A 26,138-nucleotide genomic window follows, 5' to 3' on the forward strand; every position below is an offset into this window, starting at 1 on the left:
AAGAGGACGAAGAATGATGCAGGCGAAGTGCATGTGTGGGAATTAATATAACAAAACTGTATCTGAGACTATGGGCAAATGGGGGGATCAGCTCATGGAATGATGGGAACCCAGCAAGAGATCGGCGTTGGCACGAGGCGACGCCAAAGAAGCGCATTTGTCCAGATTTTCCCAGCCCGACAAACCTTTCGGGGCACTTCGCTAGGCACTGACTAGGGTGCTAGGGCACCAGGGCCTGCTCGGAGGGCTAGTGGCCTGCACCAATGATGGGTGCAGTTCATCTGCGTAAAATTGGGCCCGTCTGACCGAGGCTCGCCTTTCGTGCCGCTATAGCCCTTGAAGCGTCTGCAGCGCGGCCACCCCGTCAGACTGAGGTTTTTTTCCCTCCTTCCTCCTCGTAAAAGTAGCTGTACATGGAAGGATGTGCACCAACACATCCGATCCGGAATATTAAACCGTTGAGATTCTATTGTGTCAGTGGGTGCCAGGGAATCACTTCCCCTTCTCGCATCCTCGGACTGGCCAGAGTATAGTTCGGTCCTGGTCGCCAATCACTTCCTCAGCCTTTCTCCGCTTCCAGGAAACCTCATCCGATCCAAACGATTTCTGCCACACCGTCCCCCACACATTCGCCCCCAACCTTACGACAACACCTGTCCCGTCAAAAGTTGTTGCTCGCGTGGCTGTTTGCAAGTATACCGAGTCCTCAGCAGCTGACGGCCCTGTTGTTCATGTCCTTCTTCTCTATCGCATGGCATCGCTCGGGCTTGCAAGATCTGCGTTGCAGGATCTCGCTGCTGCAGACCAGTCTTCAGCCCAGTTGCAAGCCTTGAAAAGAATCAAATATGACCTGACGGGGCACGTCTCGCGCAAGGTCGAATACATCCAGAATGGCCTCATTCCCCAGCTCGCGACGATTTTGGCCGATGCAGCTGCTCAGCCGGCCACTCTGAATGCAGGCGACGCACATTCCGAAGAGGTGGAGTTGGTGACTACCCAGGCTGCCCAGATCCTTTGTGTCATTGCCCACGGTCAGAGCGCCCTATCTTTCGCCTGCCTCATGCAATACTAATCCTGCTGAACAACAGAGGGACCCTCTTTTGTACAACCATTACTTGAAACCGATGCCTTGCAAAGACTGGTGTCATTCCTTCCTCGACGACTCGCCCCAAGAACCCTTCTTGCGATCCTCAAGTGTCTCAATGCCGTCGCTGATAACCTGCCTCCCGCGTCCCTGGGTAATTGGCCGCAAAGTTCGAAACTTGCCGATCTGCTGTATTCAAAGAGATATATACAATGCTTTGGAAACATAATTGGAGGTGCCAATCTCACCCTGACGTCCCAACAGGCCTGTGATGCTGTTCTGGCTCTTCTGTGCAAGACCTTGACGCTGGAGGCGCAGAAACGGGCGTTGAGCGAAACTGGCGTCTTGACCTTGCTTTCGTCCCGGTTGGCATCATTTGTGGTCGCAGAAGGGCTCGTTCCCCCTCGCTTAGAGCTTTTGGATGGCGATGGCAGTATTCCGACTGGTCTCCCCGAGCCAGCGCCACCGACTGCACACCTTTCTCCGGTTTTGGAGGCGCTATGTGTGTTGATAGAGGGCTCCAAAGCACGAACGAAGGCTTTTTTGACTGATCCTACTATGAGGACTGTGCTCCCCGACCTTAGGGACGACTTCTCACCCTCGGATATTCGACGCGCGCCATGGGGAGCCAGCTATTTTTCTGGCGCTGCAGTCCCACGCTCACGCTTACATGGGCCTTTCGATTCCCTTCTCCCTGTTGCACCAATATCTGAAAAGACCAACGCTGCTCAGCCCGGCTTCCCTCCACTAAGCTCGGTCACGGCTATGCCCAAACGCCGACCATCCTTTCTCCCAACGACGACGGGGGTGCCAAACCTGAATCTGAATCAAGACACTGTCGAGGATGTTGATGAGAGCGCGATCGTCTCGTGGCTGTTATATGTCGTACGAGAGTCGCGTGGAAGACGCCGTCTTCTAGCCGCGAGATTACTCGTCAATCTTCACAGCCTACACTTCGTTAAGAAGGACCGTGGTTCATCTTTTGCGTCCTTGTTGGTTCCGCTCATAACGCGGATGCTGGACCCAGATCTGGCGCAATTTGACGCATCGTATCAACCCAGCAGAATGCACCTATGTTCTGGCATGCATTGCACACAAGCCGTCCCTGCAGTACTAGCTGCGCTTATCATGGACGATCCCGAGATGCAGAAAGTGGCTGTCGAAGGCAAAGCCATTGTTAATCTGTCCATTGGTCTGAAATCGAGCTTTGAAGGGCCGGCGAGTCGCAAATTATCGCCCTGGCGTCCACACAAACCGGACAAGGTGGAGACTGAAACAGCAACGCTTGGTAGAAGCATTGGTCCTGGTGGGCCAACATGGGCAGCCAGAAAGGAGATGCAATATCGAGAAGGATGTCTGAAAGCGCTGGCAGCTCTGGCACCATTCGAGGAGGACTACCGCGAACGAATCTGCAACGAGGGTGTTTTGCCATATATCATTCAGGCCTTGGAACCTTATGAGGCTCAAGTTGGGGCAAACCAGGAGATCGAGATGACAGGAAATTCCGCGTCCGTGATATTGGCGGCGTGCGCAGCTGTAAGAGCTTTGGGAAGATCGGTTCGGGCACTACGCACGAAGCTCATCGAGGCAGAGGTCGCCAAACCGATCCTGAAGCTGATGAATTCGACGAATCCGGAGCTGAGGATTGCGGCCACCAAGGTTCTGACCAACTTAGCTATGGACTTCAGTGCGGTCAAAGAGAGCGTTGGGGAATCAACAGTGGTGAAGAAATTGTGCGAGCAGGCCCATTCGGCCAGTGTTCGGCTTCGGCATGAATCACTATGGGCACTCAAACAGCTTGTGCTCAACGCCAGCAAGAAGCTCAAGCAGGAAGTCGTGGACGAGTTGGGATGTAGCTGGATCAAGCTTCTAATCAAGACGGACCCCATCGATATACCGGAGGGCGAGGTGATTGGACTTGTGGAGAGAGACTACCCTCAAATCACCACATACAGACGTTCTGCTGCCTCAGCAGACAATCCCCCAGACGTTGTCATGGGCGAGGATCCAGCGCAGGGTGGCGACAACGAGGAAGACACAAGCGGAGTCCCCGAGACGACAGCCGAGCATACGGGTGGATTTGACACCAAGCACAGCGTGGACGATGACATTCAGATTCAAGCACAACTACTAGATCTCCTTCGAAACCTTTTCTGTGGCGAGAATGCTTCTGACCTGGTTAGATATGTCATAGATGAAATGGGACAGGACGACTTTTTCCGGATAATGCTCGATCGATTACGGCCACGGACACTCGCTGGACCTACACGGAAGGAGAATTACACGACACCACCACCCAACACGATTGTCGTCAAGGTTTTATTTGTCTTGGTGCACATCGCTGCCTGTGACCCAAAGTGGCGGAATGTGATAGCCTCACAACACGCGCTGCTCAAGCAGATCCTGACCTTCTGCAACCACGCAGACCGAGAGATCCGGTCGACTTGCTGTTGGATCGCCATCAACTTGACGTACGAGGACGACGCCAACGATCGAGCGGGGTGCAGGCACCGAGCTATCGAGTTGCAAAAGGTCGGCTTCGTCTCGCACCTGAGAAAGATGGAGACGGACCTTGACTTGGACGTGCGAGAGCGTGCAAAGACGGCGCTGCATCTGATGAGGAACCTGAAGTTGTTAGCATAGAACAGGCGTCGTGTTTGACGGTTAGAGATCAAAAGAGCACTTTGTAGCAATATGAAGAAGACGTTTTGTTTGGGCGATCCGCGTCAAATCCTCAACACTATATATATACCTTATTATATACCCCGAACTGTGCTTTATCCCTTACCGTTTTCGTTCAGGAAAGGGAGCGTGGCCGCTTTACTCCGACTCGTGACGGAAGTCCGGCCGAGCACGGGAGAGCGTTGGTGGGAGCGACGATACCAGTACAGGGGAGCGCGCCCGAGTAACTGGACGAGCGGTAGGGACCTGGTCGACGAGTAATGCCCGTTCTCAGTAGCTAGTTTGGGCCTTGACAATGACTCGGTGAAAAGTAGAATAGCCTACGGGAAATAGCGGTGTACAGTCGCCGTAGAAGTGAGACTGACTGCAATCCGCCTAGGCTAGTTTAAACATGCTTTTCATCATTGATAAAATTTCATGCTTAATATACACTTATCCATGCCTTATCTTGGCAAGTTTTATGTGGTAAGAACAGTGATCTCCCTCTGTGACTACACTACCATCTTGGACGCACTATGTTACCCAACTATATCAATAATAAAAGCGTTACCGCCAAAGACCCAGTTAAGTATCCCGATTGCCAGAGCCCCAGAGGCATGGGTGCCTATAAGAATACGGAGTCTGAGATCTAGAACGTGTACTAGACGGTGGTTCTACGCACCAGGTTGTCAGCAACGGCCTTTCATGAGACCCTGGGTGCACAAGGGGAGGTTAACCGGCTGCGGCAGCCTGACAAGGCAAGGCTAGAGTCACGTGCGGCACGTGGCTACCGAGAAGGGAAATAGACGATATCTTGATATAATTATTGGTATGGGTCATATCAACATACCGACATACTATGCTTAGTTACCTGCTCGGGACGGACCTCACAAGTATAGCTACGCTTATTTATCCTTTCATCGTTACACTCTCTCGTAGCTAACTCATGACATCTACTTCACTATACTGTTCTTCAGTTACGAACTACTCATACGTTGGGTCTTCTTACACAGCTCATGCAGTAAAGGATCTGTGACTGAGGAAGCAGCTCTGACAGTAAGCTAGTTCTTGTCCCGAGGGCAGGTGGTAGGTCGGTGACATTTCTATTCTCTACTGCTTATACAGGCGCAGCTATAGCAGACAGGTAGTGTGTAGACTAAAATTGGAGCTCTGGGAGCAACAAGTTAGGAGTCGCGGCTCTCCGCCTTATCTACTCGGTATATAAACAATAACCCCGGCATATTACCCACCTTAATCGGCTAGGTTGACTAGATCTGGCTGGGCGTGGCGGGAACCGGATGGATCCAGCTATGTTTCTATCTGTCCAGTTCTAGTCAATCCTGTCCGACTCTGGTCGAATCGTAATAGTAGCGCGATAAGATGAGTACCGGAGCCGTGAGAGAGAAGAAGGGACCAGAAAGGGGCAGAAATGAGCAGACGGGCGAGCGAGTGGGCTAAATGGGTGATTAAGGGGAGAGCAAAGAGATGGGCGATGAGTCAGCCGAAGGGGCGCACAGGACGATTGTTCGGGCATTGTACCTATATATAGCTCTTTTGATTCTGTACAGGAAGTGCATGACAAATCTGCGTCTATATTCTGGCCCGGTCTTGGACATATAGAAGCTGATCAAGACTGTCTGTGTTCAAAGCCAGGGGTCGTGGCACAACCAGTGCTCGCAGATCTCCCACCCAGTGCAAAGTTTGACCAGTGAGTGCGCAAGATACCCACCCACAGTCGGACAGTACCTGATCCAGGCAGTCGATGCTGGTTTCAGTGGAGCCACAGCATGGCTGGGCCCCTTGCGATAGACGTCCGTCACAGCAGAAACAACTTAATGCGCATTTGAACGCACAGAACGGGCTTCGTGTTTGTAGAGACATAGCCGCAGTCATTCAGTGTAGCTGGGATGGTTGTTGTGTCCTCGATCCGACATGATCCTACGTCAGCTTCGTATCGGTCGTGGCTGGAGTGGTCGCAGTGAAGGGCGGTTTGTGTGACAACAATGTGTCTTGTTCTATAGCTGAGACTGTGCATAAGCGCTGTTGTTGTCCACCGTGGTAAGTGTCTCATTCTATGGGCCTTTCGTACGTGGCAACGACTCGATCGAACCACGTGGATCCGCTGGGGTATGCCCAATTGCTATAGAGGAATGTGCGGAAAATGCGACGGTAGTCTTTCCAGCTGATTGAAGTGGTCCAGCCCTTGTCCCTTGAGATATTGACATGGTCAGCAAGGCGGTGCTGATACCAAATCGATTTGGGCGAAACGTCCTTCCGTTCTTCTTCAAAAGCCCCCAGGAAGTAGAGCCACGCGTGCGCCTCGTGGTACTGCCGTTTTTCATCGTCGCTGGCAACAATCAAGATCTGGTTCATGACAGCTCTCAAATGTCTCAGGATCTCAGGCGAGGAGTCTCGAATGTCTTTGCCGTTGATTTTCGTCTCGTGGCCCAAGACGCGGACGTAGTACAGTAGTCCCAGCGCCAGCGCAATCTGCGTCAGTCTCTGGGCAGGTTTGAGAGCTGGCTGCGTCCTCTTTGGATGCAAAGACGAACGATTACCACCTCGGAGATCGAAGTAGATCTGGAGAAGTTTGGACATGGTGTACTCACTCTGCGTGGCAAACCAAGCGAACGCAAGCTGTCTGTGCTCCAGCGGACCCCATGCTGCGTCAGGCACTTGCATTCCGTCTTCGCAGTATGCTGCCTGGTGGAGCGAATTGATAAATATCTCCCGCAATTCAGGCAATTCAATTGTAGCATTGATGTTCACGTAGGCGGCTTCGGGTATAGGAGGTAGGACATATTCGGCCGTGGCCCATATTGGCTGGACAATCGTTTTGTACCAGTCTGGATCGAAGTAGGTTGGCCGCATAAACTTGGTGGCGTCATCACAATCGGCATTGATAGCTTGTATAATCATCAAGTGGTCGACAACCCCGTCATTGAAGCCTTGCATGATGCTTCGAGCTAAGACCTTGCCGTGAACTGATACTGAGGTTTTATTCTCCGAGAAGACAGCCGCGCGGAACAACCAGAAGACGTGGCTAATGAGGCTTGGTTCTCGAAGCAGGACACTTTGGCCGTCAATGCTGGGCAACTCATCGAGGGACTTTCGTAACAACTGCGAGCTCTTGGTGGTATAGATGAGAGCCTCACGGCTGATTTTGAGTCGGTTTCCCTCGGGCATTAGGGGGCCCATATTGCTTAGGAAACTAGCAATGCAGGCCATGGCCTGCCCTTCGGAAGTCAAGCTGCTCGCTGCCGTACCCCAATCTTGTCGAGCCGTCTGCGCGGGTAGCCAAGTGCTATCTTGGAGGACGTTGATCGGCCCGTGGGAGGTACCGTAGAGGCGACGGAAGAAGGTGTTGTAGTATATACTTGGGTACAGCGCCTCCCGCATGAATGTCAAGCACTGGTTCACAAGTGGTGTGATGACGATGGGTAGCATGGCAAATGGGTCGGAGTTGCCATTGAGCACCAGCGGTGGAGGAGGCGAAAGCTGTCTTTCTTCATCGGATGAAGACTCGGGGTCATTTGGACGGTTAGTCTGCTGTCGTAAGTCTAGCCTGTAAAGAGCTTGTTTTCGAGGAACGGGATGTGGAACGGGACGATTTGAAGAATGGTTCGTCTTCGCGGTCTTGCTCGCTGCCTGTACAGCGTTACGGCGACCAATGCGCGCAGCATGTGAGCGACGTTCTTTGGCACTTATGCCAACACCCTCCCCGATCTCGTCTGTGCCCGCGTGGAAGACGAACTTGAGGTCATCCTCGGCCATGGCAGACGCTGGAATTTGTTGAAGGGCAGGTCACTGTCCTCCCAAGTCATGGATAATGTCGTATCAGGGTTGTTGGCTGCTGCACAGGTCTGCAAGGCCCACAAGCGTCTCAGTGAGGTAGGAAGCATATATGTGCTGTAGGAGAGGGGTCCCAACCGGGGGGATGAAGCACCCGATGTTCCCAGGTTAAAAGAAGAATGTGCAGACTCAGGAGCGCCGGTTGCGCAAGGGCGAGACTCCGGCGAGGAGTTGCCCTATTGTTGCCGGATCAGAGCCTATTTGCTTTTTGGCTGTGGCAATTGGCGGCGGACGCGGGTCGTCGTGAGTAATTGTGATGGTGTTGGAGATCCATCGACTGGTAGGATTCGTGATTCGTAGTGCGGGCATGGGCATACATGCATCCGGGCCGTCTGCGCTGCGTGGAATTTGCATAGTGCGGAAGCATAGCTGGGGGATTATGGAATCAAAAGGCTCATTTTCCGATACCTGAGAGAGGGAGGTGGGTATAGGTGCAGTCTCACAGTCTTCCATGATAAAGTTGAAATGGAAGAGATCATTGGACAGAACGAGTAGTAACTCGTGGAATACTCAACCAATCCAAGCGCCACTATCGACATCACTTTGTTTGCAGGCTCGGCGCGTTTCTGCCAAACGCCCGAGGCGGCATCTTGTTGACAAGTCGGTCCCTTTCAAGTCGTCCTCGCAACCTTGTAAACAACTGAGTACCGAGGACGAGTACAACAGTGCACAACAATCACGTCTATCATGACTTCGTCCGACAGAGGCTATTCTCGGCCTACGCTGCGAAAGATCCTCAAAGCCCACTCCAGGAAGAGGGTGGCCACAGAAGTCGATCCATTGGTCTACCTCAACTACATTCTGTTCATAGAGGAGTTCGTCCAACTGGTACCTCTGCGAACATCTAACAGCTGACACTGGAATTTGGCGCAGGCTTATGCAGACTGCGACTCGCAAAGCACTCTCGGACAACAATAAAAATGTCACCGCGAAAGACATCAGGAAAGCCACCATGGTACGCTACGATACTTGTAGAAGCTGGGAAAGTGCGAGACAGAGTGCTGATTGTTATGGTAGACAACTTTACGACGATTCAAAGGTTGAACCACCAAGAGTTAGAACGACAGCACAACACTCGCGAGATACCACACCGTGGTTACATCCTGCGCTCCCGTCATCTTCTAGCCCACTGGGACGAGAACCCTTTCAAGACCTGCCGCGCAAGACGATATGAAGAAGGTGAACAGAGACCCCGAGGGTCAAGAAGCAAAATGGAAGACAAGCCCAGTCAGGCATATGCGGGGGAGTTTGTGGAGGACACAGACACAGTGCAGTGATCACGAAGCTCTTGAACATAATGGTCCGCCGAAAGAAAACAGGCCACGCTCAAGGAAGGCTCTGTCTGCGAACCTAACCCTGATCCTACCTACACGTAGATATCCCCGGGCGTGCGACGGAAAGATTGGCTCGGGTTACGATTCTCCTCAGCGGCTAAGCCATTGAAGATGTATACTGTCCTAGGCGCCTGTCCTACTGGTACCGACTGCTCAAATTGGGTCAGCCCAGAGCAAGACCGATGAACCAGCTCCGCGGCTCCTCTGAGAAGAATGAGTCACAACGCTGCTGTCGGACGCTCTGTGAGCTAAGCAGGCACGCAGGATAGCGGCGAGGTTACACACGCATTTACCGTACTATGCCCACCCCAGTTGGTGTGAGTATACCTCGTAGAGACGTATGAGTCACTCCATACCATTGAAAAGTCATAATTGAAAGACATGGAACACCTGGAAGCCATGTACAGACCACTTGTAAACTACGAGGTACAGCCTCATCTCATGGGAAACGACTCTGGAGCCTCGTGAAAGCGCAGCCTGATCAAATAGTTCGGAGACTGTTGCTTGGCGGATCTCGGACTATTTGATTTGATTTCGTTTTTGTCAAGAGCCTCACGCGAGCACGTTGTAAACCGTCCAAATTCTCGTTACCTCTTTGACTACAGCTTCATTACTCTATCCAAGCTCGTACCCCTGACATCACGTCCCCTCAACACATCATCTAACTCCTGCGCTTAGTCCATCTCGCTTGAACAACCACCTGTCACACTCCAGGCATTCCTCTCTCCAGTCCCGCATCTCGATTTCCAATCCAAGACTGCCTAACCAATATGTCGACTGCTGGCACTGTTCCCGTTGAGTCCAAGACTGCAAAGAAGCGCAAAGCCAAAGGCGAAGCCACGACCACGAACGGTGGCACCGTGACACCAACTGTCGAAACTGCGGTCTCCGCCAGCGAAATGAATCCTACTACGAACGGTGTGGATTCCCACGCCGACAGCCCCTTCATCAAAGACCTATTAAAGTAGTTGCCCTAACATTCTACGAGATGAAGGCATGCTGACCATGCTCAATTAGGAATATCCGCAACTTGAACAAGAAGATTGCTGCCTCTGCAAAGGCTGATGCTGTCATCAGTGAAAACCCAAACGTCTCCCTCGATGACCTTGTTGCACAAAAGAAGCTCAACGCCGATCAGAAAGCTCAGATCCTGAAGAAGCCAGCCCTGCAAAACCAGGTCACCCAGCTTGAAGAACAGCTCTCCCACTTCCGCGCTTTCGCTCAAGAACTTGAAGACAAGGCCCTCAAAGAGAAGTCGAAGTTGATCGAAGCACACGAGGCTGAGATTGCGAGAGTCAAGGAGAATGCTCTACAAGAGATTGAGGATATCAAAACAAAGGCCGTCGAGGATGGGCTACGAGTCATTACCCACTTTCTACACTCCGCCGCGTCAAAACGTCAGTCCGAGGAAGCCGATACTGATGAGGGTCGTGCCTTTGAGGGCGCCTTACTATTGGTCTATCAAGGGAACGAGTCTTCACTCTCAACGCTGCAGAAGCTGGTCTATGGCACAGAAGATAAAGTCACTGATGTTCATGGTGAGCTTCTCGAGTTCACTTACGCTCAGATCAAAGAGTCTTCCTTGCAGAGTGCACCAGATGCGGTCCAAAGTACAGAGCCGGAAATCGGAGAGGCTGAAGCAAAAGAAGATGTAACTGCCACAGCCGAATCGGGGATCGACAACACGATAGCAAATGCTGGTCTGACTGAACTCGACGACGCTGCTGCTATCCAGACCCAGAACATCATCAACGACATTGCAGAGCCTGAGATTACTCCCTCTATTCCAGAACAGTCCACGACTGGTGAAGAAGCCGCTAACGCAGTTGGCGAGGCATGGGACCCGCAGGCATCCATAGTGACCGATACCAGTGCGACTAACGAAGAATGGGTCCAGGTGCCTCGTGTTCCTGCAGAGACTGAGACAGGACTTGCAGCAACTCCTGCCGCAATCCAATCCAACAGCTGGGCCGAAGAGGTAGGCGCTGCTGTTGCCACCCCTGAGGAGAAGCCCGCACAGGAGAACGATGGGTTCGAGCAGGTACGCCGTGAGCGGGGTCGTGGACGTGGTGGACGTGGTGGACGCGGCGAGTTTAGAGGACGCGGCCGCGGAGGGCGAGGAGATGGCCATCGTGGCGGAGGTGGTCGGGGAGGACCACGAGGCGGCCGTGGTGGAGGTGCTCCTCGGGGCGAAAGCAAGAGCTAAATGTCTCGTCGATTCTCCTTCTTGCTTGCTTCATCCTGTGAGAGACATGCAGGCTCGGGGCGACAAGTCCCATGCGGGATTACGCGACCTTTTCGTTTCTTGAATCTCACGGCCAGGATTGTTTTCCGTCTCGCCTCAGGGGGTGGGAATGGGCACGGGTGAAGTTGACATGCAACGTCTTTTCTCCATCTAGCGATATCGATTCCAGCATTGCATGAAGCGTTTGAAACATGGAAAAAAGGAAGATGTCCCAGAGGGTATGAAACAACAGCAGAAAAAATGTGGAATATGTGAGAGTAATGGAACCAAAAAGGGTGGGGAAATCTTGAGGAAGCATGGACTGGACTTCGACTTCCCCTGTGTTTGTCATGTACACTACCTAGGGTCTGATGAGCGCTTTTTTTCTTGTTGACGAAAAGCCCGTCCTTCACAGTATGTTGAAACAGGTGATGGGAGCTATCAATCAGGGAGGGGAGGATGTGTGTGTGCGTGTGTTTGCTGTTGCAAACTTCAGAGAGTGAGAGAAAGGAGCTTGGAAATGAAAGAAGGAGAGGAAGAAAATCACCAGGAACAAGGAGCAGAAAATGGTGGACCGAGATGAGAGGGAACATTGGGCTCCAGTAGCTATGTCGGTAGATGGCTATCTGCGCTCAGTAATGTCAGTTGACAATCCCCTCTAGTCGGATTCCATCCCAGTTGGTAGAACAAGGCTCAGTGATCATGGCTGAGTGATGGTGTCGCCCTTGGAAGCTGGAAACTCTCTTAACACACGCATTTCCTGCAGAAGATTGTCGCTCCGCCTCGATTCGTGGATATACAATTCATCCACAAGGGGCTTCGTTCAGACCATACAAGAAGAGTGAGACCCTGTTAAAGTCCGTCTTCTCCATTCGTGTCGGGATACCCAACCGAAGTCCTCTCAAAAGGGCATTCTCAAGAGGTCCAGCTCGGGTCCGGGGAATCAAAATAACGGATCGACACATAGGCTGATGTCGAGGCCTTTTGTTTTCTTTCTCACGACGGAGGCATATCGTATGCCAGATCCTGCACGCGCACGATGCCGCTGCCCCATCCCATGGCCGCGACGCCGGCACAAGCTGCATTGGGGCTCCATGCGAGTGCAGTAACGGCCTGCTCTTCTTCAAAGACGGCCTCACCGGCCCCTGTGCCTCCGACGGGGGTCTTTCGAGGCCTCGACGACTTCTTCACAGTGGGCAGCGAATAGGCGACTTCAATTTTTTCCGGCTTGAAGCCCTCGTGGAAGCGGGACACGCCTGGACGGGTGTCGTGCCCGTGGTAGATGTCGGTTGTTGCTTCTTCCTCTTTCCCTGCTTCGCTTGAGTTGGCAACTGATGGTGATGACGGGTTTGTCTCTCTGTGTTGCTCCTGTGCCGTGAGCGGTCGCCAATCATACTCGCAGATCTTTTGCAGGTATGCCCCCACGGCCTTTTTGGGGTCCGTTTTGCGGTAAGGGAGCACCTTTCGGAGATAGTTCGTCGCCAGGACTTGACCCTTGGCGTTACCGACGAGAATGCACGGGTGCCATTGGGAACCAGCCAGGGCCGTCGTAGCTCCCGTGTCGTGTGGCAGTTTCGCAATCTTGGACAGATTCGGGAACTGCCGGATGTGGTGGCAGACCAGGAACGTCGCGGCGTTCCTCTCTACCTGGGTGTTTCCGCTCCGGTCGAGAACTGCAATGAAGGAGCGTGTGAAGGGAGCGTATATCAGATCTCGCGTTGGGAAGCTAGGACGAGGGACGTGCACTTGGTCATGTTCTGGGCTTCGCAGGTCTGTCAGAGCAAGGTCACCTGAAGCCGAAGTGCTGGCCAGGAACGTGGATTGCGCACCAGGCGCTCCCGCACAGACCGAAAGAACGTACGTGTGGTGGAGCTGTCGTTTCATGTAGCACTTCGGGAGACCCTCTTGACTCTCCAGTTCGGTCAAATCGAAGCAATAGAGAAACCCGTCGGCGGTACCAAGTAGGAGATTCGTAGGGTCGGCGAATTCCAGCGTAGTGAAGATAGTGTCTGCAAGAGGGGGGATATCGAAGCCAGCCCTTTCGACTCGGAGAGTGACTGGGATCCCCTTTTTGCGATCTTTGGGACGCGGCACGGCAATAATGCGAGCATGACCGTCGCTTGAGACAGCCGCAAGAAGACCGATAGTTGGATTGACGGAGTCCCTCTGGTTGGTGTCGTCAGCTGGTTCAAGTTGACACCACTTGAGCTGGCGAACATTGCCCCATTCGGTACCAATCACCATCACCAAGCTCGGCTCCTCGTCTATCGCCAGTTTTCGGATTTTTTCAATATCGGTCGGTCTGGTATGAAAGGCCCAGATTTGTATGCTGGTTGGATAAGCTGGTGAGGGATGAAATGCCGGACGTTCACGTTCCTTCTCGGAGGGGACCATTCGCCTCTGGGACGAGGTGCATTTGACAGCTACAGCAAGATACTGTACGGAATGGGTTCCCACAGCCCACGCGAGACACTGTACTTTCTCTCCGACATTTATGAGCCAGGCTTGATGATAACTCGCTTGGGCGGGCTGTTCTCCGGTGTGCGAGGTCACAACGCCCTCGGTCGTACCGTCATCCAGCCACGCTTTTCTTGTGTCCAACGAGGACAGATAATCAATACCAAACTTAGTTTGCTTCCCCCATGGCCCAAGAACAACCGAATGCTCTGGAACTCGATGGAGCAGGTACTTCTCGTAAATAGCCTCCAGGTCAATTACCTTCAGAACTTGACGGGTATGGACCGTCTCAAACAAGGATTCCACCGCGAAGGCATCCTCTTTTTTTGGGGGTGATTCCTCACTGCTCGCATTGTTGCTTTGCTCGAAATCGTCTATCTGTTGAATGGCAGTGAACAGCGTTTGGCGGCTAGGGACCGTGATGTCCTGTCCCTTGAGCCAAGTATCCCTGGCGATCAGAACCTCAAACAGGTCGTCAATCTCGGGACCAAAAATGTTAGCATATGCTGCTCTCTTTCCAAGTTGAGAGGGAGGTTGTAAGCCGCGCGAGCGGGTCAGTTCAGCCGCAGGTGCAGAGCGCGGGCGTGACGGCTGACCTCGTCGTTTACGGCTTGGTATATTCTCGTCGGACGTCGAATTTACATTCCCATCTTCATCATTCCCCTGATCTGGTGTCTCAACATCTGACGATTGTATCGAGGCAACAGAGGCAAGAGATACGTCGTCTTCTTCCTGGGCGGATACATGCTTCGCCGCGTCACCCTCGTCCGAGTCCGACGATATCGACTCCTCAGCAGGGGACGAACCAGATGACTCGGAGTCGGCCCGCAGACGACGTAAAGTGTCCTTGTCCCAGCCGCCGTTGGCATATCGCGGGTTGACCTTGCGTTGACGACCGGAGCGACGAGGCTCTGGCATTTTACCGTGGGTGGGTAAGAGGCGAAGTTAGCTGAATCTTGTGGGACAGCCGCATAACTCCAGCGCATAATTTCGCCAATGACTCCGCAAACTACCCAACGAGTCGGCGTTCACTGACATCAGGCTGCTGGGACGGTGCGTTCTTGAGGTATTAGTTGGGTGGCGTTTCATTTGCGCTAGACAAGTCAAGCCGTTGGGGTTGCCGTAGCTTCACGGGGACAACACCGACAGTCTTTCTCCCTGGCCCTTCTGGGTACTTTTGGAACCAGAGGCTTAGTGGTAGCTTGCTCGCACAATTGAGTGACTGGTGGATTTGTGAATGTCAACTACTTCATCCAAGACAAGGAGCATCTCGTAGTGGGAAGGTGAGGCGACATATTCTAAAGCGGCGGCTATATAACCGCGGTATTCGCAACTCAGCACGACTTGCTAAGTAAAGCGGCGTCTCTTCTTTGAAGTAGTTATGGTTAGCGTGCACACTGTGATATCATTTGGTTCTCGATCCTGAGTTTCAACAAACCAACCTCACCATCACAATCACCACCATGTTCTCGTCACAGTCTCATCATCTACCGGAATGTTGGTCAAAAGCAGCTCGAGCAAAGACCTATCTTCAGCCCACCAAACCCACCAAACCCACCAAACCATCTCGGATGTACACTTGAGATGGCTGTTTCATTGACACACCAGCTAAACCCTTGTCTCCATCTTTGTTCCCTTCAGCTTCCAGCGACAAAAGTGACTCTCCAGAATGTGGCTTGCATGCTTGTCTGCGCATTCACCGCCCCATTCCAAACATTATCTTTCTTGACATCATGTCCCTAGCGGAATCGAGGTAATGTCGTCGCAAGTGTCACAACGAGCACCTATCTGCGCTTCAGTCTGGGGTCTTTCAGTGTGTCAGATATGTCTTGGATATGCACGGCCTTCCATAAGTATCGCCCCTGCAAGCTCGTCCACTTGTCTCCCTGCAGCCTGCACATCAACCTCGTTTCTCATCAAGTTCTGCCACATTGACGGTTGGTCTCCGCCCTCCCACTGCTGTCTTGCCAGAGTCGGTCTTGAACTTGGGCCAGGCTTTGTCATTGCGTCGTAGACATCCCACAACGCCTCCCACATGTTAAAGCGAGCCCTCAGGACTTTGGACAATCGATCGAGTGCTTCGCACAGCCGGCGGGCTCGTATGCAGATGCGGCCGGCAACAGGTGACAAGCTTGCAATCTGGCCCGGAGAGGGGCTTGCGAGGCCGATTGGAGGGTTTTGGTGACGACGGTCGTTCTCGGAATTGGAGTTCACTTTTCGTCCATGGGAAGCAGCATTCATTTGCAAGCGTGTATCGGGTTCTCCTGCACCATTTCTGACCATGTCGGACAACACCTGCCAGCGGTCTATCTCCTGCTGAATGACCGTGGAGCCTTGGCTTTGCTTTTCCACCTCGGCTCTGATGGTCGCGTACTGGGTCTCGGCGATTCGCACCTTTACCAGTACCTTGGCCAGGTGTTCAGTGCGGTTAAGGTTATCGAGGGTGGCTAGAAGCTGCTGAAGAGAGTCCGACTCAGAGCGCGCGGTATTGTTGAAGTTGGCGGCTACCGAACCACTGCTGTCATCGTTGGGGAGGGTGACTGGGTTTGAACTCGAACCTTGGTGGTGAAGCTTTGGACGCTTCGAGGATTGAACAGATGCCATCTTCGGACTGCTATGTGGAGAGGGTTACGAAGACACAGAGAAGGAGAGAGAGAGAGAGAGAGAGAGAGAGAGAGAGAGCCTGAAGAATTTTGATGGAAGTGGTCTTGTTGAATCTCAAATCGTGGTTGTTGTCAGGGCGCCCGACCTATCGAGGTGGATGGTGGTGGAGAGAGCAGTTCAGAAGGGGTAAGTTCACCCTGGTGTCTTTTCTCGAACCTGCGGAGTTAGTCAGGTCGCAGACAGTGAAGACAAGGTGCGGCAGAGGTAGATGGATCAGAGATCGATTCCCCCGTTCTGGTCGCTCGCTCCCTAGAGATGAGATGGTGTGGTATATTGACGGACTCGTGGCTCAAAGAAGGAATGTTATTCAATTGAAATCGATCCGAGTTTGTTTTATTCGTCAACACGGCTCCATTATACATCAAAAGTGTCGCCAGTATCAGTAACAGAAAAGATAAAAGATGTTACTTTCATATCCCGCTATATAAAGGGTCCTTCTTGTGCCCAAATATGCAATGGTTGCAAGTCAGATGGGAACCCGCTGTACTGTGGTTTACTCAGTTTTCAAGAATCCGCTCGTTGGAGACAAACCAGATTTGAACCTTGCAGTGAGAAACCCGTGGTTTGGCAGGCTGTCATCAGACGTCGAGACCAGGAAAATACAGTCTTTTTGCGACACAACAAAAGTTCATCCGTCCCGTGCTGCTGTATAGTGGTTCCGATGCTCCTCAGATCCCATAGAATATCCACGTTCGTGTGCGATAGTCAAATACCCATCTCACATTGTCGACGTGCTGAAATAGTAGTTACTCCATAGATACTCGTATTCCTCGATTATCCCCCCAAGCAGATCCAGGATGGGTTTGCCCTTCAAAGACGCTGCGGCACCATGCACCCAGACTTTGGTGATGTTCTCGTAAAATGCGCCTCGCATGCCCCACCACGCGAGCTGCCACCCACGCTTCTTCAACTCTTCACGCTCCAATGCCGAGAGACCAGATCGCGCACCCCCTGGAACTCTTGCAGCCAGGTCCCTCTTCGCGAGTTGGCGGGAAAGGTATTCAATTGAGATCCCCACCAGCCATGGGGTCCAGTTGCGCTTCCATTTGCTCCCTTCATAGCCGTAGGTGCGTGCAACGCGTTGCATAAGCAGCGCGTAGATCAGAGGCCGCAATATATACATAACCTCGGCAGCCTGGCCACGGAGAGTGGTCAATTGGTGGAGGAGTTGCTTGGCGGGTTTGACGTCGTCGGCAGTGAGGACGTGATTGAGGAGGTAAGACGAGACCGTGTCCGGGGATGGTAGAGTAGGCAGAGTAAATCCTGTACGAGGCATGCTATATGGCTCCGTGGTAGACAAGGACGATGGGCCGTGTTTCCCGGAATCAGAGAGCGGCGGCGTAGGGACTCCAGCATCTCCCAAAGCATCTTTGACATCGAAATTGTCGTTCAACTCGTCCAGGGAAAACTCTTCGTCTTGTTCTTCCGCTTCGACCGGCGCAAAGTCTTCTCTCAATGGCAAGGATGGGGTGACGGTGGGACGCAGATTGGTGATGCGCATTAACAACAAACGACAAATGGCCTTGAAAGATTCCAGTAACACCACCACACGCCACTTGGCTTTCTCACCCCCTCGGCGCCTGGCAATCATTTCCCATAGCAGCTCGGTGTATTGCGCAATCTTCAAGACCGTTGCGATCTTATTATACAGGGACGAGGACGAAGTCCAGAATGTCGTGTAACGAGCATGGAGAGATGGCTTCGGCCTCTGCAGTTTGAGGTTTTTAACTTTGAGAACAGAAGGAGTAAGCGCCAGCGATGTCGAGCGATTCTTCAGGAGATGGTCATGGTAAATAGATAAGAGTTGAACGAAAGTATGAACTGATTCGGAGGCGAGTTCGGTGTCATGGAACCGGGCTCCGGGTAGGAGATACGTCAATGACCGCAGGCTGCTCTCAATGGTGGAGACTGAGGAGGAATTTGTAGTGACATAGTTGGAATAGGTGGAGGGAAGGTTTATGGCTGCTTTGGTCAAATCGACGGATGCGCTGGAAAGGGAGTGGATGGTCGCGTGGACGGTCCGGCGCACTGCTGACGTCGCAGAGGAGGCCATGATGCGCGATCGCACAGGCGATCGTAGACGGTAGAGAAGAGATAGCCGGGGCCTACATCCAGCAGCAGGCGCCTTCAGGGCGGAGAAGACAAAAAGGAAGTGAAGCACGACGTTATCGGAGGGGGTATGGATGATGGAATGATGGCTGGTGGAATGTCAAGATGGACACATGGGTGAAGGGACCAGCGCAGGCGCGCCAAGGGAATCCCAACGCTGATTGGATGGGGGAATTAGCCTCGGCATCACGATTCTCGTTCGTCACTTTCCGTGCAACCAAGATAAAGACGTACCATGGCACCATGGTTGAACTCACCTATCATGTCTTGCAAATGCATATACTGGGATACATAGGAAGAAGTCTCAGTACTGATAGATCGCTGGCAGAGGGTGTGGCTGTGACTGAGGCTGGAGCTGATCAATATGCCCATCCATTATCGGGTATGGATAGACGGGGATAATAATATGGCCTTTTGACAATTTCCCAACACGAAATGGCCCCCATGCGGAATTAATAGTAGTGTGAGACAAAGGCTTCCTTCGTCACATAAATGCTGATGAGGCTGGCTCACCATGCCAACCTCGCCAGCTTCCTGGTGAACCTGAGTTGTTTCCCACTACCAAATTGGGGATTGTCCCGCCATGCTTGCCCATCTCGTGCCTGTTGTGTCCTCCAGTTGTATGTGACAGAAGCCGACCGAATGTAAAAGACCAACATTACAACAACTGTGAAAGTCGATTCCGAAAGATCAGATCGTCACTGACTGATGAAACAAGTCGACTTGTCTTGGCCCGGTGCCTGTCCTTCTTCCTCGCACTAGGGTATTTTCTCGTCTCTCACCAGCAGTCTCCTCGTTGCGCTGCTGCGCTGCGGTGTGGTGAGCTGTCGGGAAACCCATCACCATCAGCTTCAGGAAGAACCCCGTCAAAGAAGCCCACTACGAGATGCGTCGCGCAAAGAGACCAAAGCGCAACACGGGTCCCTGGTCCTCGCAGCGCATCTTGAACTCTTCATCACCAATCACCACCACAGACATTCACGGATTCCTCGTGGCGGCTATTTCGAACTGGACAGCCGAACCCGACAGTTACACTGAGGTGGAAAAGCGCTCCATCATCGACACGCTCCCGCCCCGATATCGGAAGTACGAACTCGACGCCGAGGGTCGCTTGAAATGCCCGCTCTCGGTGGAATTTGTGCTCGACGACCCTTACGTCAAGGCCGCCGTGAACAAATTCAAGCGGGACGTGAGTGAGGGATACTACGAAAAGAGCTGGCAGAGCCAAGCCAGGAAAGCCATGCAGGAGAGACGAGATGGCAAATTTGACTCGTATTTGCAGCAGCACACGGAGGAGACGTTTGGAGACTCGGGGTTGAATAGCCAAGATGAAACCGCTGACGACCATGTCGAAGCCGCAGCGGACTCGAGCGATGGGGACTGGGTGGGTGGGCCAGATGGGCCAAGTGGACGTGGAAGAGGCTCTAAGAAAGGCAGGAATTCACCACAGCCTCGACCGCTACAACAAAGACAAAAAGTCCCGGCTGGAGGCGTGGCGAGTTGAGGCGTCGACGAAATCCTGAGATACAGCCGGTCTCCAAATCAATCAAATACACCATGCGGACATTGACTCGGAATGCACTTTACAGACCAGAAATACTCAACTGTGGTCACGGTGGAAAGAGGCACATTCCCTACTACAGTGTTTTCTCCTCGGCGAAGTTATTCCTTTCTACATGCGTGCTGGCACATCAGAGAGGTCTCTAGGTTGAGATTTGGAAGAAGCGTAGCAAGCACTTACATCCTACAGCCATTCGACAAGTCCCATGCCACAAAGCACAAGGAGCGTTGTATTGACTCTGGCAGAGGGAGACCGAGATGCCGGGTGTCAGGGAAACAAGACCAGCCTAAAAGCTCTGATTTGGCTCTCACGTGCAAAAGTGTGTCCAGTGACAAGGGGATTTCCCGTTGTGCATCGTTCCTTGGTGTGCCTCTCTCGTACAGGGGACATGGTTGCTGGTAAGCCGTGTCTGCCCTCTGCCAGATGCAGAGAAAAGATAAAATGCTCGTCTTGACTCATCGGAGATGGGTCTCTGCTAGTGATCAATGGCTTGTCTCAGGGAGCAATGGCACGCAATGAAGGCCACCACACCATGGAAACCTGGACCCTGACGAAAATCTTCTGGCGCACCGTGTGTTTTTTCCTTGCGGACGTGTGCGTGAAATAGGTCCTCGCAAAAAGGAAAGGAACAAAAACATATTAGGTAGCTCCAAAGAGTTTCCTTCTCGGAGGTTGGATCTCTGTCGATGGATTTCTGCAAAAGTCATGGGGATTCAACCCAAGCTTGTTTCTTTTATCTTGTTTTGCCACCGAAGGAAGAGATCGTATTCAATCCCTTGCTGCCTCCTGAATGCCCTTCTTTCTCATCGTGGGAATTTGCGATGCCCCCCAACAACAGCAAACAACAATGGAGTTCAACTCACCACCAGGCACGCTTGTCGGTAGATCTAGCAATGAGCCAGTCATTCCAAGACCACAAGCCAGCACGGAGAAGGCCAGCGCCACATGACAAGGCCTGGGCTTGTCTCAGTCCACGACGACTGGAGCGAAAAGTAGTAAATAATCCATAACCTCCTTGTCGAGTGGGGATTCGGACAGAGGCTGTTGTGTTGGCCAGGTTAGACGGAACGAGAACATCCGGCCACACTTCCTCTGCCCGCCTCCGTGAAAGAAAAGCAGCGTATGATAAGGTACAAGTGCATATGTCAATTGGAGCTGTCAATTACCTGCGGCTCTCCGCCGTCAGCAGCTAACCGCATGGATTTTGCGTAACATTGTCGCCCCCAGTTGCAGTTGCAGTGTGCGTCGTGCACCTCCTCAAGTTTGGGGGCGTGTCTACCTGCCCAAGGGAAAAACCAAGGTAGTCAGACGTTCAGACGACGCTGTAGATTGATGCAAGTAGACAGATGCGTGACAGTGATGAAGTGTCTGTTGTTGTGGACATAGACCATTGGTCAATGCAGAAATGGACAACCAGTGCTTCTCACAACGGGGTTGACCGGGGGTGGCTAGGGGTTGGGTGTTCTTGGATCCAATTTCTGGAAAGGAAGGGCCTTGTACTTACAACGCCTGAAGCCGCTGTTTAGCCACTCTGTACCATATATTTGCATCGGGTCGGCAGATGGTAACACGAGATGTGAACGGCCAGGCAATGACGCCAGCAGCATACGCACAAGCACCAGCAAGAAAGAGAACAGATGACATGTTCCTGCGTCTCCTCTCGGATACATTTGCATCCCATCCATCCCGAGACCTCTCGTAATCTCAGATGATCACAAACCAGTACCCCTCTTGACGTGGCTGGCCGAGTTGAGGATGGGAGTCCCGCAGCGTGCAAGTAGTCAAGAAAGTCCACCAAGATTCTGTGGAGCGCGATGACAAACCGGGGGATGCGAAGGAGATTGGGCCGCTTCTTGCAACATTGTTACAAGTACCTAGTCTGTCTGTTAGGAGGCGAGGCTATTGCGGATGCGCAACGCGACCAAAAGGAAGATACAGCAAGCCAATGACTCCGTGGGCCCGTTTTGGAGAAGACAATTCGACATTGGCGTCAAATCGGAATCCATCCGTTGGGCTCAAGGCGCAATTGCTCACGAAAAGGGCAATGCCCTGCCAGGAGAAGCTAGGCTGAGGACAAACAAGTCCTCGTGCGAGGCACGGAGAAACTGGGTTCAGACTTGCAAGGACTTTGGATCCCGGCCCCGTCTATCATGGGCGGTGATAGTGTCCAAGACGAAGTTCCAGGGTGACTGCGTGGCTCGGGTAGGGGCCAGATTGGCACTTGGCCAGCCTTGGACACGGCGGGCGTGCATCGGCAGTAATAGTGGTGATGAAATGATGATGGAGACAACAAGGCTGTTGCCCTTGGTGCCCTGTTCCACTCTCGAACTTCGGGCTCTCCTGGCGAAGGAACTAAAGAAAGAAGCGAGAACAGCCAAGTGGAAAGAAGGTGGCACTAGCAAAGATGAGGGTTACAACCCTCTGTCCACCGTGGAAGTCCTATCTCTCTGGCATGTCGTCTCGTTTCGGGATGCACTCGACTCGTTCTTGGTCATTACTGGGAGCACCTAATACTGGCAGTATGGATCCCAATCCAGGCTAGGAGGCGGTGGGACGCTGGGCGGCGTGGCGCCGAGTGGTGCGTTTCTAGAATTCCCGACAGGACGGTCCAATCGAGAATGTAACGGGGCGTTTGGTCGCGGGTTGGGCAGACACGACTGACAAACACACCAACCCCCTCAACCGATTCAGCAAGAGAGTGACGGGTCCAGGATCCAAAGTTAAAATGGACGAACGATGGACATTGAGGGGGCGCTTGATGAACATGGGGCCTGCAAGTGACCCAGCTGGAAAAGGCAGGGGCATGTAGCTGATCGAAACATCTTCCCGAAAGCTCCCTTCATAGTAGCTTGTACCAGTAGTGGAGGACAAGGGGGTTGGTTGGTGGGTTGGGTGGGTATTCGTATGTCTGTACGAGGTACTCGGTAGAAACTTCGACAACCAACCCAACTGCCAGTTTGTGCCACTTGCTATTCGCCATTTGGATGGGTTGATCATTGCCAAGGGCTGAAGCTTTTGGGTTGCAAACAAAGCCTCAATTCATGCTCTGAGGCAGTCCTTGTTTGCTCTGTTTCCCGGCTCAGATATCCGTCGCCACAGAGGGACGCCCCGAGCAGTGCCTCGCACCCTTTTTTTGAGTTCGCCAGGACCTGAACCAGGTTCGTGTCGGGTGCATTGGCGACCTGCAAGAGTTGCAACACCTGTTCTCCGCCCAGTGATGAAACAAAGGGCATTGTCATTGTCATGTCTTCGGCGTTTCCAGGCGCCGACTTTCTGACAAGGAAGACCTGGCTTCGGTCTCAACGGCCAACCGCTTTGCATGCCTGGGCGATTTGGCACATGACCTCCTAATCTGCTGACTTGCCCATGCAAAAGAAAAAAGGCGGGCTCGCCAGAGCAGTATGAAATACGTGTTTGCCCTCAGCAGGTTTGCTTCCAGTCTTCGGCTTTGCGTACGGCCTTGCATTTGCAGATGGGTTCCTCTCCGCTTGTGCGCTGTCATCTCCAGGCTTGTAAGGTTTGGGCCCGGCGACCCTGCAGCGAAAGGTTGTGATGCAAGGCAGCCAACAATCGAACACGTTTTGCCTCTATGATTCATGCCATGCAGCGGGCAGGATCTTTACCCCCTGGATACCCGAATGTTAATTGTGCGTGTAGGTACCTGGCCAACATCAAAGCAGGAATAGTCGGTGAACTCACCGCTTTTCACCGCCTGATAAATTGTTGGCAGAATGAGGGCGATGATGGCCCTATTTCCTCATGTCGAAGCTATACAAAGCATACCATAATGACGCATTGTCGTCGGCATCGTCATGTTACAAGTCATGCAGATCCCACACCGTGCGCGTGTTTGTGTGACCTATCCAGTCCAGATCGTTCCGGGGCACACTGACTCGGTTCGTAACACCGTAGCACGTCCCCACTCTTTTCTGCCCCCTGGCTGGCGTGAGAAGGAGGAATGGGGCCGGCTGTAGCGTGCCAGTACGGTATCTTTTTTACCCCTTCGTTCGTGCGGGTGATTTACATGTTGATCCCTCCTATGTATGACACCAGAAGAAAAGTGACGCACAGAAGCACTTGGTGTTGTCCGGGTGGAGGATGGGCGCGGTGGGATGGGATAGGATGGGCCGTCTTGCTGACTGGCTGACTGGCTGGGTGGAAGAATGGATGTACTCGGTACTGATCGAGCAACCATGGACCGTTGGTCCAGCCATGGTCCTTGTCGCTGCTTACAGCACTACCAACTAGTTAGCTAGCGTTTTCCCAGTGGGGGAGCAAGGGGGCTGAGTGGGAGAAGAGAGGCTTCTGTCCGCTTCACTCTGCAAATCTGGTAAGAGAGAAGGGAAAAAAATGTCTCGCAACATGCCACGACAGCACCAGTGCAAATGGGCGAATGGAAGGGGCCATGAGCCATGCGCCCGCGGACACGGACTTGGGAGACACGGGTGTTCCAGCATCCTATATCTTCTCCAGCCCGCGCAGAGCTTTTTCCGCGTTGTTGGAGCTCCGCTATACTCCTCTCTGTCCTAGTGGGATCCCGAGCGCACTCTCTCCCGCCTTCCCCGGACGGCCTAAGAGCTGCGTGGGCGGCGGGATGGCTTGGGATGGGCTTGGACGGGGTGTTTGCTTGCCCTGGCCTGCATTTGAGAGACGGGGTTGGAGACGTTTCGGAGTTTGCTGGGAGGGAAAACAAGACGAGTGACAATGCGGTGAAGTGAGAGAGGGAGAAAGAAGGAGAAAGGCGAATTTCTTGTCTCTGCCCTTTCGCAGTCTTACCTCCCAACTGCTTCCCAACAACCACCACTTCCACCCTTGATCCGTCGCTCGGCTCTCAACCATCTGCTGTTACAGCCAGCCAGCCAGTCATCCAGCCAGTTCCAAACAATCCACCTCGTTTCCACCCCCTCCAGATCACGGCGTTTCCCTTTTCTGACTAAAAAGTGTAACTGTCGGTCTGCATTGGAACGACCAGGTTGGACGATCCTCGGAAAGAATGGAGATGAAACAAGGAGGCTCGCGACATGGAGTGAGATTCTTGACCTTTTGAGCCAAATATACCCCAGAGCGACCGCCACACCCAGTTGCCCATTTCGAGACTGGACCTGCGGCGACCTCGGAAATGCTCGTCAGTGAGTCCTGTTGGTGACTATCTCGCATCTCTCTATATCCCTCGACAGCAGTCGACAGCGGGAGGAGCATGTCTTGTATGCTTGTCATCTTGTCCCATTTACCCACGCCTGGTCTTAGTCTTCTGCCACCAACGGCGAGCGCAGACGAACCCTCCCAGGACAACTGACGAACTTGTATGCCACCATCCCACTTTCGAAGCCGTCAGGCTCTTTAGTTCGCCTTCGTAGAAGTCCTGAACCCACCTCCTGGGTCCGTCCAAGTTTGACGCCGTGATGGATTGCTCCGCCCGACTAGCGGTAGTGTAGCCGGTCTTTCTTGCTCCATCGTGATGCAAGCCTCTCCCATGATCCATCAAGCTTGAGCGGCGGGGCCCGGGCACACCACGATACCTGTCTAGAACTGGGATGCTGGACAAGGTCATGGTCATGGTCACAGTCACAGTCACGCTCACAACTTTTTTTGACCCTCGACCGTCGCCCTTCTCGATCTCATGCAGCTATCCATGGCGTTTTTAGTGCCAGAAGCCGAAATGGGACCCCTAGGGAAACTGGATCCTTTTCCGCCCTTACTGCATCTCTTTTTCCCCCCCCCTCCCCTCTCCAGGCCAGGCCGGAAAGCAAACAAGGAAAACCAGAGCAGGGAGAAACAGGTACGGACAATGATATCAGCTGCACCAGAAGTCCTCGCGACCACCGGAAGCGAATCGTGCAGAAACGCCAGTAGCCGCTGCAAGCTGCAAAGCTATGGAGATAGAATGATCGAGGCGAGCTGCATTTCATATCCTGTGTACAAGTATAGTTTGCGCAGCCCACCATCCACGGCCTGGGCGAAAGAAAAAAGCTAGAGAGCGTGGAGATGGATCTGGCCTACTTACGACTCGGTCGAGCCCCAGGGACTTTCTTCCACTCCGCCCAGTCTGCCACGAATGCGTGTGTGCGAAAAGGAACAGCGATCGATGGAAGGCTGCCGCCGCACCGACCCGCTCGCTCTCCTTGACCGCATCTTTTGCCGAAAAACAAATCCACCCTTGCTGTCCCCTCCTCGTCTTCCTCCTTGATATAT

General features: G+C 53.0%; 8 protein-coding genes across 8 annotated transcripts; 4 read left to right on the plus strand and 4 right to left on the minus strand.

Annotated features, from left to right (window-relative positions):
* Window positions 1–751: 751 nt before the first annotated feature.
* Window positions 752–3,727, plus strand: AYO20_04149 (hypothetical protein; the record flags this gene model as incomplete). The annotated part of the gene is made up of 2 exons (XM_022642448.1): window positions 752–1,031; window positions 1,089–3,727. 2 exons carry the CDS (start codon window positions 752–754, stop codon window positions 3,725–3,727), a joined length of 2,919 nt encoding a protein of 972 aa, XP_022501545.1.
* Window positions 3,728–5,812: 2,085 nt separating this feature from the next.
* Window positions 5,813–7,519, minus strand: AYO20_04150 (hypothetical protein; the record flags this gene model as incomplete). Its single annotated transcript, XM_022642449.1, has 1 exon — window positions 5,813–7,519. The coding sequence occupies one exon, from the start codon at window positions 7,517–7,519 to the stop codon at window positions 5,813–5,815; it is 1,707 nt and encodes a 568-aa protein (XP_022501546.1).
* Window positions 7,520–8,284: 765 nt separating this feature from the next.
* On the plus strand, window positions 8,285–8,771 carry AYO20_04151 (hypothetical protein; the record flags this gene model as incomplete). Its single annotated transcript, XM_022642450.1, has 3 exons — window positions 8,285–8,412; window positions 8,471–8,552; window positions 8,637–8,771. 3 exons carry the CDS (start codon window positions 8,285–8,287, stop codon window positions 8,769–8,771), a joined length of 345 nt encoding a protein of 114 aa, XP_022501547.1.
* Window positions 8,772–9,701: 930 nt separating this feature from the next.
* Window positions 9,702–11,137, plus strand: AYO20_04152 (hypothetical protein; the record flags this gene model as incomplete). The annotated part of the gene is made up of 2 exons (XM_022642451.1): window positions 9,702–9,895; window positions 9,949–11,137. The coding sequence occupies 2 exons, from the start codon at window positions 9,702–9,704 to the stop codon at window positions 11,135–11,137; spliced, it is 1,383 nt and encodes a 460-aa protein (XP_022501548.1).
* A 1,014-nt stretch (window positions 11,138–12,151) lies between these two features.
* AYO20_04153 (hypothetical protein) lies at window positions 12,152–14,530 on the minus strand (the record flags this gene model as incomplete). The annotated part of the gene is made up of 1 exon (XM_022642452.1): window positions 12,152–14,530. One exon carries the CDS (start codon window positions 14,528–14,530, stop codon window positions 12,152–12,154), a length of 2,379 nt encoding a protein of 792 aa, XP_022501549.1.
* A 900-nt stretch (window positions 14,531–15,430) lies between these two features.
* On the minus strand, window positions 15,431–16,216 carry AYO20_04154 (hypothetical protein; the record flags this gene model as incomplete). The annotated part of the gene is made up of 1 exon (XM_022642453.1): window positions 15,431–16,216. One exon carries the CDS (start codon window positions 16,214–16,216, stop codon window positions 15,431–15,433), a length of 786 nt encoding a protein of 261 aa, XP_022501550.1.
* A 778-nt stretch (window positions 16,217–16,994) lies between these two features.
* Window positions 16,995–18,329, minus strand: AYO20_04155 (hypothetical protein; the record flags this gene model as incomplete). Its single annotated transcript, XM_022642454.1, has 1 exon — window positions 16,995–18,329. The coding sequence occupies one exon, from the start codon at window positions 18,327–18,329 to the stop codon at window positions 16,995–16,997; it is 1,335 nt and encodes a 444-aa protein (XP_022501551.1).
* Window positions 18,330–19,271: 942 nt separating this feature from the next.
* AYO20_04156 (hypothetical protein) lies at window positions 19,272–19,889 on the plus strand (the record flags this gene model as incomplete). The annotated part of the gene is made up of 1 exon (XM_022642455.1): window positions 19,272–19,889. One exon carries the CDS (start codon window positions 19,272–19,274, stop codon window positions 19,887–19,889), a length of 618 nt encoding a protein of 205 aa, XP_022501552.1.
* Window positions 19,890–26,138: the final 6,249 nt, after the last annotated feature.

Source organism: Fonsecaea nubica (genome assembly GCF_001646965.1).
Source record: "Fonsecaea nubica strain CBS 269.64 chromosome Unknown Scaff21, whole genome shotgun sequence".
Lineage (NCBI taxonomy): Eukaryota > Fungi > Ascomycota > Eurotiomycetes > Chaetothyriales > Herpotrichiellaceae > Fonsecaea > Fonsecaea nubica.